The 16,510-nt window shown below is 45.2% G+C and overlaps 1 protein-coding gene across 3 annotated transcripts in view; it reads left to right on the top strand.

Moving 5' to 3' along the window:
* The window catches only part of LZTS3 (leucine zipper tumor suppressor family member 3), a 126,163-nt gene extending 118,675 nt beyond the window's left edge, over nucleotides 1-7,488 (top strand). Inside the window, exons 3-4 of one of the 3 annotated variants that reach the window (XM_069745138.1) lie at nucleotides 1,449-2,279; nucleotides 5,501-7,488. In XM_069745138.1, the coding sequence (XP_069601239.1) occupies nucleotides 1,449-2,279; nucleotides 5,501-6,205 (1,536 nt within the window). In that variant the 3' untranslated portion in view covers nucleotides 6,206-7,488. The remainder of the gene's footprint in view (nucleotides 1-1,448; nucleotides 2,280-5,500) is intronic. The other 2 variants (XM_069745137.1, XM_069745139.1) reach the window with 2 other exon arrangements.
* Nucleotides 7,489-16,510: the final 9,022 nt, after the last annotated feature.

Genomic DNA, 16,510 nt, shown 5'->3' on the forward strand with positions numbered 1-16,510 from the left:
TCAGTAATGTAATGTATGTACACAGTGACTGCACCAGCAAAATAGTGAGTGCAGCTCTGGGGTATAATACAGGATGTAACTCAGGATCAGTAATGTAATGTATGTACACAGTGACTGCACCAGCAAAATAGTGAGTGCAGCTCTGGGGTATAATACAGGATGTAACTCAGGATCAGTAATGTAATGTATGTACACAGTGACTGCACCAGCAGAATAGTGAGTGCAGCTCTGGGGTATAATACAGGATGTAACCCAGGATCAGTAATGTAATTTATGTACACAGTGACTGCACCAGCAGAATAGTGAGTGCAGCTCTGGAGTATAATACAGGATGTAACTCAGGATCAGTAATGTTATGTATGTACACAGTGACTGCACCAGCAGAATAGTGAGTGCAGCTCTGGAGTATAATACAGGATGTAACTCAGGATCAGTAATGTTATGTATGTACACAGTGACTGCACCAGCAGAATAGTGAGTGCAGCTCTGGAGTATAATACAGGATGTAACTCAGGATCAGTAATGTAATGTATGTACACAGTGACTGCACCAGCAAAATAGTGAGTGCAGCTCTGGGGTATAATACAGGATGTAACCCAGGATCAGTAATGTAATGTATGTACACAGTGACTGCACCAGCAGAATAGTGAGTGCAGCTCTGGGGTATAATACAGGATGTAATTCAGGATCACTAATGTAATGTATGTACACAGTGACTGCACCAGCAGAATAGTGAGTGCAGCTCTGGAGTATAATACAGGATGTAACTCAGGATCAGTAATGTAATGTACATACACAGTGACTGCACTAGCAGAATAGTGAGTGCAGCTCTGGAGTATAATACAGGATGTAACTCAGGATCAGTAATGTAATGTATGTACACAGTGACTGCACCAGCAGAATAGTGAGTGCAGCTCTGGGGTATAATACAGGATGTAACTCAGGATCAGTAATGTACTGTATGTACACAGTGACTGCACCAGCAGAATAGTGAGTGCAGCTCTGGAGTATAATACAGGATGTAACTCAGGATCAGTAATGTTATGTATGTACACAGTGACTGCACCAGCAGAATAGTGAGTGCAGCTCTGGAGTATAATACAGGATGTAACTCAGGATCAGTAATGTAATGTATGTACACAGTGACTGCACCAGCAGAATAGTGAGTGCAGCTCTGGAATATAATACAGGAGGTAACTCAGGGTCAGTACAGGATTAGTAATATACTATAGGCCATCAGCATATGATCGTTGGAGTATCCAGGTCTTGAAGTCTCCGCACTGATGTGTTTCTCATGCAGCTCAGCCCTACAAGTCTCTGTACTTGGGTGAATAATGAAGAGACTTTTTAGTGGGTTCTAAAAATAATTTCAGGAAAGTTTAGAGAACTGTTTGATACCTATTGATAAATTTTAAGGTAAATGTTTGTTTCTTTCCATTCTTGCGCAGAGCAATGAGCCTTTGGTGAGACCCTCTGCCTTTAAGCCGGTGGTTCCCAAGAATTTCCATTCCATGCAAAACTTATGTCCACCTTTGAACAATGGTGCCACCGAGAACCGAAAGGGCTCCAGTCATGGGAACAGCAACAGCGCAGCTACCCTGAAAAGCAGTTTGGAGAAGACCAGCCACAATAGGTCTTCCAACCAGGTGGGAGGTCTATCGGACTCTGGCCGCAATTCACTGACCAGCCTACCAACGTATGGGACTGGTTACAGCCAGCATGTTGGCCCGATGAGTGCGTCAACAAGCCATATAAATCGCATCGGGACTACCTACGTAGAAAAGAATATAGTGGGATACAATGGAATTTCTACCTCAGACAGTGGCCGATCTTCCAGCAAAAGCACCTCTTCTTTTAGCAGACTCAACCATCTCAACGAGGCCTTGCCTTTCCATTCACCCTCGAGCGACGACATCATCCAAGACCTAGAGGATCGTCTCTGGGAAAAGGAGCAAGAGGTGATCCAGATGAAGAGGAGCCTGGACAAGAGCGAAGCTGCCATTTTTCAAGTCTTTGAAGAGAAGCAGAAAATCTGGGAACGGGAAATGGAAGACCTGAGACAGAATTACGCCAACAAGCTTCAGCAAGTGTCCAAGAAAGCACAGCGCGCCCAGCAGGCGTTACAGCTTCAGATATTCAAGCTGCAGCAAGAAAAGAAGAAGTTTCAGGATGACGTTGGACAGTTGCTTCAGGAAAGGGAGGAACTGGAGAAGAAGTGCATGGTCTTCAAGAAAGAGCAGTCCGAGTTCCTCCCGAAGATTGAGGAAACCAAGTGGGAGGTAAGATGATATCAGCAGAAGGCCTCATTCCTTCTTGTATTGATGTCTTTTCACAGCTTTATCCTATCTGGATATAATAAACATAAAAATCCACCCCCCTTTCTCGGCACAAGAAAATAAATCCGCTTTACAGTGACCATATGATCTTCTTTGTCCAGTCCGAATAAAGCAGTTCTCTCTTCCCCTCTCCCAGCAAGAAGTCACAGCGCCATCTTATGATCTTGTCAGCAGATTGATTACTTTTAACTGATCAGCTTCTTAGTAACTATGTTTATCTCCAAAGCCGAGTTAAAAGGGTTGTCCAAGACTCATATGTCAGTTCCTTGGGGGTCCAACGACCAGCACCCCCACCTATCAAGTGTTTGCAGCTATACAACAGTGTCAGGGCTGGTCTTAGACAGAGTGGGGCCCTGGGCAAAAGTTTAAAGTGAGGCCCCAAATGAAACATTTCGGTTCTAGTTACATGCGCTGAGTTCAGGACACTAAACAAGCGCGATCGACTATATCAAAGTCGTTCGACGCTTGTTTCCCGGCCTCTTTACACCGGCTAAGGAACAGTGATGGGCACAGGACAATCACAAATAGATCAGTCTGTCCCCATACAGTATCATGTTATCAGCAGCCTATCTGCAGTTTTCACCGGGTGATGTGCTGCTGAGAACATTGATTTCTGTTCCGGCATAAACAGTCCAATCACTCGATGAATAGGCAGCATTTTGCTCGTTTAGTGTAATGCACCCCATAGTCCTTCAAATAGTATAATGCACCCTATAGTCCTCCACATAGTATAATACACCACATAGTCCTCCATATAGTATAATACATTTCACATAGACCTCCATATAGTATAATACACTTCCTATAGTCCTCAATATAGTATAATGTACATCCCATAGTCCTCCATACAGTATAATTCATACAATAGTCCTCTATATAGTATAATGTGCCCCATAGTCCTCCATGCAGTATATTGCACACCCTATAGTCCTCCATATAGTATAATGTGCCCCATAGTCCTCCATATAATATAATTCACTCCCCATAGACCTCCATGAAGTCTATTGGACACCCCATAGTCTTCCATATAGGAGGCTAATACACTCCCCATAGTCGTTTATATAGTATAATGCACTCCCCATAGTCCTCAATATAGTATAAAACAATTCCCATAGTCCTCAATACAGTATAATGCATCCCATAGCCCATATTATATAATGCATCCTCCATAGTCCTCCATATAATACAATGCACTCCCCATAGTATAATGCATCACATAGTCCTCCATATAGTATAATGCACTCCCAACAGTCCTCGATAGAGTATAATCCAGAATATAATGCATCCCCATATAGTACAGAGTATTATGTACTCCCCATAGTCTTTGATAGAGTATAACGCAGCCCCCATAGAGTATAACGCAGCCACCATAGAGTATAATGCACCCCCTGTAGTCCTTCATATAGTACAATGCACTCTCCATAGTATAATGAACCCCATAGTCCTCTATATAGTATAATGCACTCCCAATAGTCCTCGATAGAGTATAATGCAGCCCTCATATAGTACACCCTATATTACTCCAGTATTGTGGCCACCACATACTCATTGATATAAAAATAAAGAAATACAATACTCACCTCTCCTCGTTCTTCCGCTCAGGGCTGGATTGACCATCTGGCAATTCTGGCAAATGCCAGAAGGGCCTGTCTGGTCGTGGGCTGCCTTGACTGCTACATTGCTAACAGAATCGGTGTTCTCAAGACATCCATGCTGTAAAGAGTTGTGACGGAGCAGAAAGTTGCCGAGTCCTACATTTACCGCAGTAGGCCACTGGTATCATTAGAAACATTAGTCTTGTAGTACATCTTGCATTCCTCCATCTAGGGTAATATTAATAATATATCACCAGCTGGTGCTTGGAAACAGGGACAACATGGGCCTATGTGATTGCAAATGCCAGGACTGAATTTCAGTCCCAGTCCGTACCTGCCGCTGCTCTGGTCTCTGCAGCACGTCTACTCGTCAGCTTCACTGCTCGGCACAGCGTGGCATGCATTGAAGTGACATCATCACACCCTCTCCACAGAAGCATCTATGATGCTGATACAGTTGACTGTGTGATGCTGGGAGGTAGCCGGCGCTGGAACCGGGCTCCCCTGCCTCTTGGGCTCCATAATGGCCACTGTCTGGGGGCCCCCGAGGGAGTGAGGGCGCTAGGCAAATGCCTAGTTTGCCTGCCCCTAACGCCAGCCCTGAACAGTGTATATACTTGGAAAGGCTGTATGTAGTGTCCGTTCTCTGGTACTGCACCTCAGCTCCTTGAAGAGAATAGTAGCTGAGCTGCTGTACCCAAGCGCAACCACTACATGGTATATAGTGCTGTGTACACTGTCTGCATCCAGGGCCAAAGTAGCAAACAGCTGACCGGTGAGGGTGGTAGATGCCAGGTGACTCCTGCCAACCTGATATCCAACAGATTTGTAGAGTGTTTTTTGGCAATTTATTTAGCCTGAGAACAAAAGGATCAGGCATGTCGAAATCCCACAACCTAATCCTTTACTTTAACAACTGCAATTAGCAGAAAAGTCAGGACTTCACCCCATAAACAATAGATGATTGGCCGGTCTTGCAAAAGCTGACACTGATGTAGATTATCTTCTTTACTCACGCCTTCGACGGGATTTGCAGTTATAGTCTGCAACCATTCACGTGACAAAAAGGCACGCCGCTGTGGTTGTGATTGACAGGTAGTAGGTACGTGAGCTGTATATGACATCGCTGATAAATATTCGCACAGGTGATGGCCTGTGACCTTCATTCCCTGGGAGGCACATTTGGATGTTCAGAAGCAGCAGCATGGAGGACATTATTCAGCAGTGTGTAGCTGTGAATCCAGCTCTAGGGTGAGAGGACACTTACTAGAAAGCTGCAGCATGATCTGATTTTTTTTCAGTCTCCTCTTCCCCTATTGATAGGCTACAGTAGGCAGCTGTAATCTGATCTGGCAGTGAGCTGGTAGTCCATCTTGTTTTGACCTAGATGGATTTGAGCTGTTTTGCAGCGTAGGTGGTGAGTTCAGCGTGGAGGGAGGGAGGAGAAGTGGCAAGAATCCTATTTCTCTGATAAGATATATTACAAGGTTTCCTAGATTTGCTTGTACTTACTGACTTATGCAAAGTTTTCTGAAGTGACCAATTAACCATGTGAGCTTTCCTTGGCAGGTTTGTCAAAAAGCTGGGGAGATATCACTTTTGAAGCAGCAACTGAAAGATGCCCAGGCGGACATTGCCCAGAAACTCAATGAGATAGTCGGCCTTAGATCACAGTTAAAAGAAGTTAAGGCCTTACTACGTGAGAAAGAGGAACATCTCGCCTCCATTAAAGATTCCTATAGCTCCAAAACGGTCAGTCTGGAGATCTGCGAGAGCGAAATGCAGAGAAAGCAAAGCGAGGCCCAGCAAATGAAGGAGAAGCTCAGCCAGTGCGAACAGGAGATAGCTGGTTTGAAGGAGACCTTGTCCGATCTGGGTCAGAACCCGTACACCATGGACATGACCGAGAAACTGAGGGACACTCTTGCGTGCGAGAGTGACGAAGCCAAGATGAAACGCCAGAACGAGGACAGCCTGGGCACGCTCAAGAAGGACATCGAGAATCTCCAGTTTGAGTTAGCTATGGAGAGACAACAGCGGGACCAGCAGGTGGTGGACTTCGAGGAAGAGAGGCGCACGTGGCAAGAAGAGAAGGAAAAAGTCATAAAATATCAGAAGCAACTGCAGCTCAACTACGTGGAGATGTATCAGAAAAACCAACAACTGGAGCAAAAGATCAACGAGATCACCGCCAAGGCCACCACACCGCCAGCAGAAGACAAGAAGCCTTGGACACCGTCAAGACTGGAGAGGATAGAGTCCACCGAAATATGAGGACGGTTGATTGAGTTTACACTCTGCATGTGCTACCTACTTCAGCCCATGATATCAGGAAAAGAGCGAGCAGAGTCTAAGGGGACCATGGACTCCATCGTCAACCGCCCTGAAGGACTCGAAAAAGGTGTCTCAAGTGCTTGCTGTAATGAAACATTTATGATGTACGGTTTATGATGCCGCCAATGATACTATATGTCTGTTTTATTTTCCCTTACGCCTTCACCTCCCTCAGACTTGCCGGTTCCGAAAGGTGTATTATATTGTTATAATGCGCCGCCGGGCAGTCGAAGGGGAAGTGCAGTGTTGTGACTGTTACCAGTCCTTAATCCTTTAGGACTCACGGAAAGAAAAGGTCAAAGTGACTTGGATAATGAGTTCCTTTAGCCATATTGGCTAGCAATGGAAGTTCTGCTGTGCAGTGAAATCTAGCAATCTTTCCTACACTTCTAGGCACTGTTTACTGTGAATTATCCCCAAAACCTTTCGAGGGACTTTAGTAAATGTTCTTTGATACGTTTTTTTTTTTCCTATATTATTCCATTACAATATATTAGCGAGTCTGCACTACTGATAACTGTGAGATCGTGTACCCGTCCGTGTGTTGTCACTACGAGGGTGAGAGGTTTTCGAAAGAAGTTTTTTTTTTGGCCCAAAGCCTTTTCCACGGTCCTCAACTTCTCCCGAGACCCAAGTTCAGAAAAGCCATGTGTAACCCAACGATTACATTCTGCTTTGTGCAGTCCCATGCAACTGGAAGTGATACACAGAGTCCCGCTGTGATCAGCGTCAATTCAGCGAATGATTTGTGTGCAAATTTTTTGCAGGACCACCACAGGCGAAATAAGGTATCGCACAGTGATCACTGAAGTTAATGATCTGTCTTTGTGCATTGAGAAGCCTGGTCCTCCAGGGAAAAGGAGACACTCTTCTGATTTTTTTTCCCTGGCGGTTTGGAATGGAAAAAATAAATGTATATTATTGTCCAGTTTGGAAAAAAATCCTCTGTTCCAAATCCTTACTTCTTGGTTACCAGACCTGAATCTTCTGATTTGGATGGGCATGGTGTACTCCTGCATTTCTCCTGTGGTGGCGCTGCAGGAAAACTGAACTCTTGCTGCCAGGTTTCTCCATAGATTTCAGGTGATTGATGGGGATCGCAACAATCTATGGATAGTTTATCAGCACTGGACCCTTTTACCGGGTAGAGAAAGTCCAAAGAGCGGTCCCCTTCCATTGTTAACTATCTTAAATACTATTAAAAAGTGTATTGTGTAATTCAGGCCACCGCTTTAAATTAATTTTAAGAGTAATAGTAGTTTTATTTTTTTCAGAAATGAATAGTGCACATGAAAATAAGCAACTTTTGTAATATATCTTATCAGAGAAATCTGCTTCTTTCTAAGTCAGGACTGATCGTTCACTCTCAAATCAGGAGTAAAATCTGTATGCAGTGAAGTCAGATTTTCCCATTACTGAGATAGGAGATGGCGGTTGGTGCTTTTAAAATGCTATAGAGGTGGGAGGAGCTAGAGGAAGACAAACATTCTGCTCCCAGTTCTACTGAAATGATAGAGACAGTTTGTGCTCATAAAAATCTATGGAGAACCTACAGTAGAATGTCTGTGTGTGCCTCTAGCTCCTCCCTCCATAGAATGTCTGTTTCTCTAGCTCCTCCCTCCATAGAATGTCTGAGTCGGCCTCTAGCTCCTCCCTCCATAGAATCTCTGTATCTGTCTCTAGCTCCTCCCTCCATAGAATGTCTATGTGTCTCTAGCTCCTCCCTCCATAGAGTGTCTCTGTCGGCCTCTAGCTCCTCCCTCCATAGAATCTCTGTATCTGTCTCTAGCTCCTCCCTCCATAGAATGTCTGTGTCTGTCTCTAGCTCCTCCATAGAATTTCTGTGTCTCTAGCTCCTCCCTCCATAGAATGTCTGTGTCTCTAGCTCCTTCCTCCATAGAATGTCTGTGTCTCTAGCTCCTTCCTCCATAGAATGTGTGTGTCTCTAGCTCCTCCCTCCATAGAATGTCTGTGTCTCTAGCTCCTTCCTCCATAGAATGTCTGTGTCTCTAGCTCCTCCATCCATAGAATGTCTGTGTGTCTCTAGCTCCTTCCTCCATAGAATGTCTGTGTCTCTAGCTCCTCCCTCCATAGAATGTCTGTGTGTCTCTAGCTCCTTCCTCCATAGAATGTCTGTGTCTCTAGCTCCTCCCTCCATAGAATGTCTGCGTCTCTAGCTCCTCCCTCCATAGAATGTCTGTGTCTCTAGCTCCTCCCTCCATAGAATGTCTGTGTCGGCCTCTAGCTCCTCCATCCATAGAATGTCTGTGTGTCTCTAGCTCCTTCCTCCATAGAATGTCTGTGTCTCTAGCTCCTCCCTCCATAGAATGTCTGTGTCTCTAGCTCCTTCCTCCATAGAATGTCTGTGTCTCTAGCTCCTCCCTCCATAGAATGTCTGTGTCTCTAGCTCCTCCCTCCATAGAATGTCTGTGTCTCTAGCTCCTCCCTCCATAGAATGTCTGTGTCGGCCTCTAGCTCCTCCATCCATAGAATGTCTGTGTGTCTCTAGCTCCTCCCTCCATAGAATGTCTGTGTCTCTAGCTCCTCCATCCATAGAATGTCTGTGTGTCTCTAGCTCCTCCCTCAATAAAATGTCTGTGTCTCTAGCTCCTCCCTCCATAGAATGTCTGTGTCTCTAGCTCCTCATCCATAGAATGTCTGTGTGTCTCTAGCTCCTCCCTCCATAGAATGTCTGTGTCTCTAGCTCCTCCCTCCATAGAATGTCTGTGTCTCTAGCTCCTCCCTCCATAGAATGTCTGTGTCTCTAGCTCCTCCCTCCATAGAATGTCTGTGTGTCTCTAGCTCCTTCCTCCATAGAATGTCTGTGTCTCTAGCTCCTCCCTCCATAGAATGTCTGTGTCTCTAGCTCCTTCCTCCATAGAATGTCTGTGTCTCTAGCTCCTCCCTCCATAGAATGTCTGTGTCTCTAGCTCCTCCCTCCATAGAATGTCTGTGTCTCTAGCTCCTCCCTCCATAGAATGTCTGTGTCGGCCTCTAGCTCCTCCATCCATAGAATGTCTGTGTGTCTCTAGCTCCTCCCTCCATAGAATGTCTGTGTCTCTAGCTCCTCCCTCCATAGAATGTCTGTGTCTCTAGCTCCTTCCTCCATAGAATGTCTGTGTCTCTAGCTCCTTCCTCCATAGAATGTCTGTGTGTCTCTAGCTCCTCCCTCCATAGAATGTCTGTGTCTCTAGCTCCTCCCTCCATAGAATGTCTGTGTCTCTAGCTCCTTCCTCCATAGAATGTCTGTGTCTCTAGCTCCTCCATCCATAGAATGTCTGTGTGTCTTTAGCTCCTTCCTCCATAGAATGTCTGTGTCTCTAGCTCCTCCCTCCATAGAATGTCTGTGTCTCTAGCTCCTCCCTCCATAGAATGTCTGTGTCTCTAGCTCCTCCCTCCATAGAATGTCTGTGTCTCTAGCTCCTCCCTCCATAGAATGTCTGTGTGTCTCTAGCTCCTTCCTCCATAGAATGTCTGTGTCTCTAGCTCCTCCCTCCATAGACTGTCTGTGTCTCTAGCTCCTCCCTCCATAGAATGTCTGTGTCTCTAGCTCCTCCCTCCATAGAATGTCTGTGTGTCTCTAGCTCCTTCCTCCATAGAATGTCTGTGTGTCTCTAGCTCCTTCCTCCATAGAATGTCTGTGTCTCTAGCTCCTCCCTCCATAGACTGTCTGTGTCTCTAGCTCCTCCCTCCATAGAATGTCTGTGTCTCTAGCTCCTCCCTCCATAGAATGTCTGTGTCTCTAGCTCCTTCCTCCATAGAATGTCTGTGTCGGCCTCTAGCTCCTCCATCCATAGAATGTCTGTGTGTCTCTAGCTCCTTCCTCCATAGAATGTCTGTGTCTCTAGCTCCTCCCTCCATAGAATGTCTGTGTCTCTAGCTCCTTCCTCCATAGAATGTCTGTGTCGGCCTCTAGCTCCTCCATCCATAGAATGTCTGTGTGTCTCTAGCTCCTCCCTCCATAGAATGTCTGTGTCTCTAGCTCCTTCCTCCATAGAATGTCTGTGTCGGCCTCTAGCTCCTCCATCCATAGAATGTCTGTGTTGGCCTCTAGCTCCTCCCTCCATAGAATGTCTGTGTCTCTAGCTCCTCCCTCCATAGAATGTCTGTGTCGGCCTCTAGCTCCTCCATCCATAGAATGTCTGTGTCTCTAGCTCCTTCCTCCATAGAATGTCTGTGTCTCTAGCTCCTCCCTCCATAGAATGTCTGTGTCTCTAGCTCCTTCCTCCATAGAATGTCTGTGTCTCTAGCTCCTTCCTCCATAGAATGTCTGTGTCGGCCTCTAGCTCCTCCATCCATAGAATGTCTGTATCTGTCTATAGCTCCTCCCTCCATAGAATGTCTGTGTCTCTAGCTCCTCCCTCCATAGAATGTCTGTGTCGGCCTCTAGCTCCTCCATCCATAGAATGTCTGTGTGTCTCTAGCTCCTCCCTCCATAGAATGTCTGTGTCTCTAGCTCCTTCCTCCATAGAATGTCTGTGTGTCTCTAGCTCCTCCCTCCATAGAATGTCTGTGTCTCTAGCTCCTCCCTCCATAGAATGTCTGTGTCTCTAGCTCCTCCCTCCATAGAATGTCTGTGTCTCTAGCTCCTCCCTCCATAGAATGTCTGTGTCTCTAGCTCCTTCCTCCATAGAATGTCTGTGTCTCTAGCTCCTCCCTCCATAGAATGTCTGTGTCGGCCTCTAGCTCCTCCCTCCATAGAATGTCTGTGTCTCTAGCTCCTTCCTCCATAGAATGTCTGTGTCTCTAGCTCCTTCCTCCATAGAATGTCTGTGTCGGCCTCTAGCTCCTCCATCCATAGAATGTCTGTATCTGTCTATAGCTCCTCCCTCCATAGAATGTCTGTCAGCTTCTAGCTCCTCCCTCCTCCATAGAACTTTATGATCACCAACTGTCATCTCCTATCTCAGGATTGGGAAAGTCTAATGACTGAAATCGCTAAGAATTGAGGATTTTGAGAAAGAATAATCAGTCTTTAGGAGAAAGAAGCAGATTTCTCCGATAAGATATTGCAACATTTTTTTATTTTCACGTTGTACAATTAATTAAGAAAAATTAATAAATAAAATAATGGTTACTCTTGGAATCCACCCTTTTTGGAGGGTAAAATACTCTGATTTGCTTAGAATGTTACCCCCCCCACCCTCCCTGGTCACCATTCAAGGGGCAAAGTGAGTGACAACAACCATGGGTTCTGTTTTAGGCCACATAGGTTGTCACTTTTCCCAACAAAGTCCTAGCCCAAAATGAATACTCATAGTCACACGGTATATTTGGGTTTAGTGACAGGTGTCCGCCCCGTGTTTCCCTCAGTATAACTTTCGAGACAACATTCTGACCGGAGAGACTTTCTCACCACCGTAGAGTCCTGCTACACGCTGAGACAAAATCCCAGGGATCAAACCAAAGAAAACTGCTGTACAACTTCAGGAATAAATTGCCTCTTCCCTCTTCTTCGGGGATTTGCCGGCAGCACCACTCGTACAGTAAACTACAGGATACCAGATGAGCCGAGAGCTTCTCAAAGCCTCCCGCCGAGCTGCGGCATTACAGACGCATGGCCAGCAAGTGTTACCTTGGTAATAATGCACAGTTCACAGTGGGTAGATTTTAGCACGCTAGATTTTACTCCATAAAAATGCTGCAATGAATCGTGAGTGTGCTTGTTTACTAATCCAGCATCGAGAGTGTCCTTGAGGTCTGAGTGGTGGAGAGTGGACAACCGGCAAAGCTTGGAGCACGTTCTTCAGGTGGACGGTCAGGGAGATGTGCTACGTAACCATATTGTGTCTTATAACTTAGCAGTGAGGCATCCAAAAGCTGGTCACCCGCATGGCCTCGACTTAAAGGGGAACTCCACTCCTCGCTAGTGACCCACTTAATGTATTCAGGAAGGTTTGATCTTCAAGGTAGTAGAAGACAATTGCTTCAAATACTTTTATTCATTTAGTAATTTCTCATGATTTCTAAACGTAATCTACTTAATCATTATTCCGGGGGGTGGAGCTTAGATGTCACATGATTATGTGCGCTTTCAAATTTAAAGTAGCTTTATTGGCAAGACCAAATATACATTAGCTTTGCCAAAGCAAAGAGGAAAAAACGGAATTGAGAAAGAGGGACTTTGGGAATGAGGGATAGGAGCTTCAGGATCCAGGGTGGGGGTTTTAAAGGTCTGTTATATATTTTCCTCTCAGTCCTATGGCATGCATTGTCTTTAAGGCCTCCAGGTCTCAGGATTGGCACAGTCTGCTCTCCATGGGCTTATAGATCTCTCTATGCCACCCTGAATTAATGTCTATGGATGGAAAATTAAAATAACTTAAGCAGGGGTGTAACCCAATAAGCAGGGCCAGGGACTGTCAGTAGAGCAGGGGTGGAGTCTGACACATGATCTAAATATTTAGTCTTCTGGGTGGAGCTAAGATGTCATTTGATTCTTTGCACTTTCCAAATAAAAGCTAAATATGAAAAGGAGAATGACTTAAGCAGGGGTGTTACCCAACAGCAGGAGGGGGTGTGTCAATACAGCGGGGGTGGAGCCTGATACATGATCTAAATGATTACTATTGTGGGAGGAGCTTAGATGATTATATGCACTTACCAACTAAAGGCTAAGTATGCAAAAGGAGATTGACATAAGCAGGGGTGTTACCCAACAGCAGTGTGAGGGTGTGGCAATACAGCAGGGGTGGAGTCTGACACATGATCTAAATATTTACTCTTCTGGGTGGAGCTAAGATGTCATTTGATTCTTTGCACTTTCCAAATAAAAGCTAAATATGAAAAGGAGAATGACTTAAGCAGGGGTGTTACCCAACAGCAGGAGGAGGGTGTGGCAATACAGCGGGGGTGGAGCCTGAGCCATGATCTAAATCATTACTATTGTGGGAGGAGCTTAGATGATTATATGCACTCCCCAACTAAAGGCTAAGTATGCAAAAGGAGAATGTCATAAGCAAGGGTGTAACCAAAGAGCAGGAGGAGGGTGTGGCAATACAGCGGGGGTGGGGCCTGATACACATGATGTATGAAGTAGGAACCAATTGTCATGTTCTGAGTCTATTGTGGGTGGAGCTTAGATGTCACATGACTTGCCAACTAATTTTGGTAGGGAAAGGGGTGCTACATTGTACAGTACATTCTGATGATAAACTCATAGACACACTATTCATCAAAACGGGGGTTCTATACAACAGAGTTGATGAAGAATGCGCTGGAGTAAGACTCGCCATATTCTTTAGGAAACTTTCGAAAACTTCGTTGGCTGATTTTTTTTTTCATTTTTGATTGGAGTTCTCCTTTAAGTCCGTCAAGGTCAATTCCTCCCATATTGATTTAGTGGAAGCAAAATAATCCAAACTGCAGTAATGAAGGGGAAAGTGCGCAGCGCGTTTTGGTCTTGCTGCAGAACAGACATTAGTCAGGTCTCGATATTGGCTTTGGAGAAACAGAATTTGGTCACTTACAAGGTGACGAACTCAAAGTAGCGTCAGCTCCTCTAAACTTTCTTTATAACATTTTGTTGGGGGTCAAGAAATAAAATGGCGTCTTCCTGGTAAAAAATCCGGAATTTCATCGTAGGTTTGCCCTAGGCTAATATATTAACATTTTCAGTATAAAATAATCCAATCTCCATGTGTGACCAGCTTTATGTCTCAGCTAAAGAAAATGCAAAGCTTAAAGGGGTAATATAAGATTGGAAAAAGCAGCGCCACTCTTGTCCGTAGGCCGTATCAGGCATGGCGGCATTGACTTGAGTCTTGACTTAAGCTTCGGTTGAGCTGCAATACCAGATCCAACCTGTGCACGACAGTGGCGCTGTTTGCAGAGATAGAAGCAAACCTCTATGTCTGACCCCAGGTTTCTTCGAGGGTCATTTCTCAGCAGCCACCACTTGTTCCCTGTTTTTCGCACTAGTGTCTGCCAATTACACGTCTCATTATTGTCATTTTTTCTATATTTTAGGGCTATAAAAATTGCCAATACTGAAGTTATCAATATATTTTGTTACAAATAAATATAAATTGTAATTGCTTTCAAATTTGATCTATAGAGGCCAAACATATAGAGAGATTCTTTGAAGGCAGCAAGTATCCACCAGGGGTAATTACATCCGAGCCAAACTCCTCTACTGCAGCTGCATTCTCATGGTGATACAAAATCAAAATCCACCTTTACTTCTTTTCTTGCACCTTATTTTGTGGGCGCCGGTACTTATTGCTTAGAGACCCCCTGACCTCTAAATGGGGGGCGGAGGTAAATACAGGAACAGGAAAGAGATGGAAGAGTTGGAGAAATATTAGTTATATGGACAGCCATGAGGGGGCGCTGTTTTGACGGAACCCACAAACATTTATGAGACCTCCCATGAGCAGTGCTTTATTTGGTGATGATCAGCAGCGGCACTGCGATAAACGCATTCATGCTTGCTCAGTTGGTTTCCCGTTTTACTAAGCTGATGTTAATAATCTTACATATAATCTTTCTACTCATCGACTAATTTGCGCCTGTTCGTTGACTTTGCCTTCACTTGTTTACACGGATGCTTTAGGAGGCTTCCTGCGGACCGCCAAGTCAGAATTGTCCAATCCACCCAATAAGCCCTGCCTAGTCCCTTTCCCTTGATTGTCTCCACTCTAAGTAGATCTCTTAGCCAATCCACCTAATATCCATTGCCAAAGCCCTAATTGCTCTCTAATCACACACTCGCCTTTCCTTTCCCCACCCCTGAGTAGATCTCCTGGCCAATCCACCCAATGTGCTGTGATAAAACTCTTGACTACCCTGGCCACACTCTTACCTTTCATACCTCCTTTACCCTGGACAGTTCTCTTAGTCAATCTGCGCAGTACCCGGTGTTAAAGCTCAGCCAGCCCCCTTAGAACAACCTAACCTTTTATTCTCCACCTCTGAGTAGATCTCTTGGTCAATCGACCCAATACTCAGTGCTAAAGCCCTGCCAGCCCTTTAGCCGCACGCTTACCCTTCTTTTCCTCACCACCAAATGATCTCTTGGCGAGTCCATGAATTATCCTCTTCTAAAGCGCTGCCAGCCCCCTATTCACACTCTTCCTTTTCTTTTCCCCACCCCCGAGTAGATCTTCTGGCCAGTCCACCCTTTATGCTGTGCTAAAACTCATGAAGGCCCCCTAACCATACCCTTGCCTTCACCCCTTCCCTGAGAGCCCCCTAGCCACACCCTTGCCTTTCACCCCTTCCCTGAGAGCCCCCTAGCCACACCCTTGCCTTTCCGTTTCCTAGTTTTGGTAAGCCAACTCAAGACTCTGTTCTAAAGCCCTGTCAGTCCCTCAGCCTTTCTTTTCCTCCTCACCAAGTAGATTTCTTTGTCACTCTACCCAATAACCCATGCTAAAGCCATAGCGGCCTCCTAGCCACACCTTTGCCTTTCTCTTCCCATCCCACAAGTTATCTCTTGGTCAGTCACCCCAAGACTCAAAGCTAAGCCCCTGCCAGGCCCTTAGCCACACGCTTGCCTTTCTTTATCTCCTCACCCAATATCCCATGCGCCTGCCCCCTAGCCACATCCTAGCGTTACCATTCCCCACCCCTGACTAGATCTCTTGGTCACTCAATTAAAAACTGTGGGTCCCTTAGCCTTTCTTTTCTTCACCACCAAGTAGATCTCTTGGCAAATCTGCATATTATCCTGAAGTGGATTCCTAATTACTGGCCAACATCAGATTGCCACCCTTGTACCAAAATAGGTATCAAAAATATAACTAACTAAGCATACCTAAATACGTAAAGAGTCCATGGTAGGCAGTGATGAAAGAATAGACGCCAACATCTTAGAGATGTCCGATGACCCCATCAGTCCTGCCCAAACCCTACTCAATGCCACTTTATTTTCCACCTCTGCCCCCCATGACTGTGTCCTGCACATGGTACAGAGAAACGAGGGAGTCTGCAATAAAGCGTGTGCGTGCGTCGGTGCGTGAGTGCGTGTACCTGTGCACGAGTGTGCATGTGACTAGCCGCCTGTGTGTGCATGCACAGATCTAAGAGAGATATATAAATAGGCAAATAATTGTATATATATAATTTTATATAAAGAAAAAATAAACTGCGGTAAGAACGCAGGGTGTCTATGAGAGAAAATATATGTGGACAAAAAAAAAAACTATTTTCTGTTATTTTATTTAGTAGTTTTATGCCGTACGAACTGTTGTCAGTGATTTACTGGTGAAGAGATGTGTTATGATATCACCCAATTTACTGTTG

Source organism: Ranitomeya imitator, chromosome 1, assembly GCF_032444005.1.
Source record: "Ranitomeya imitator isolate aRanImi1 chromosome 1, aRanImi1.pri, whole genome shotgun sequence".
Classification (NCBI taxonomy): Eukaryota; Metazoa; Chordata; class Amphibia; order Anura; family Dendrobatidae; genus Ranitomeya; species Ranitomeya imitator.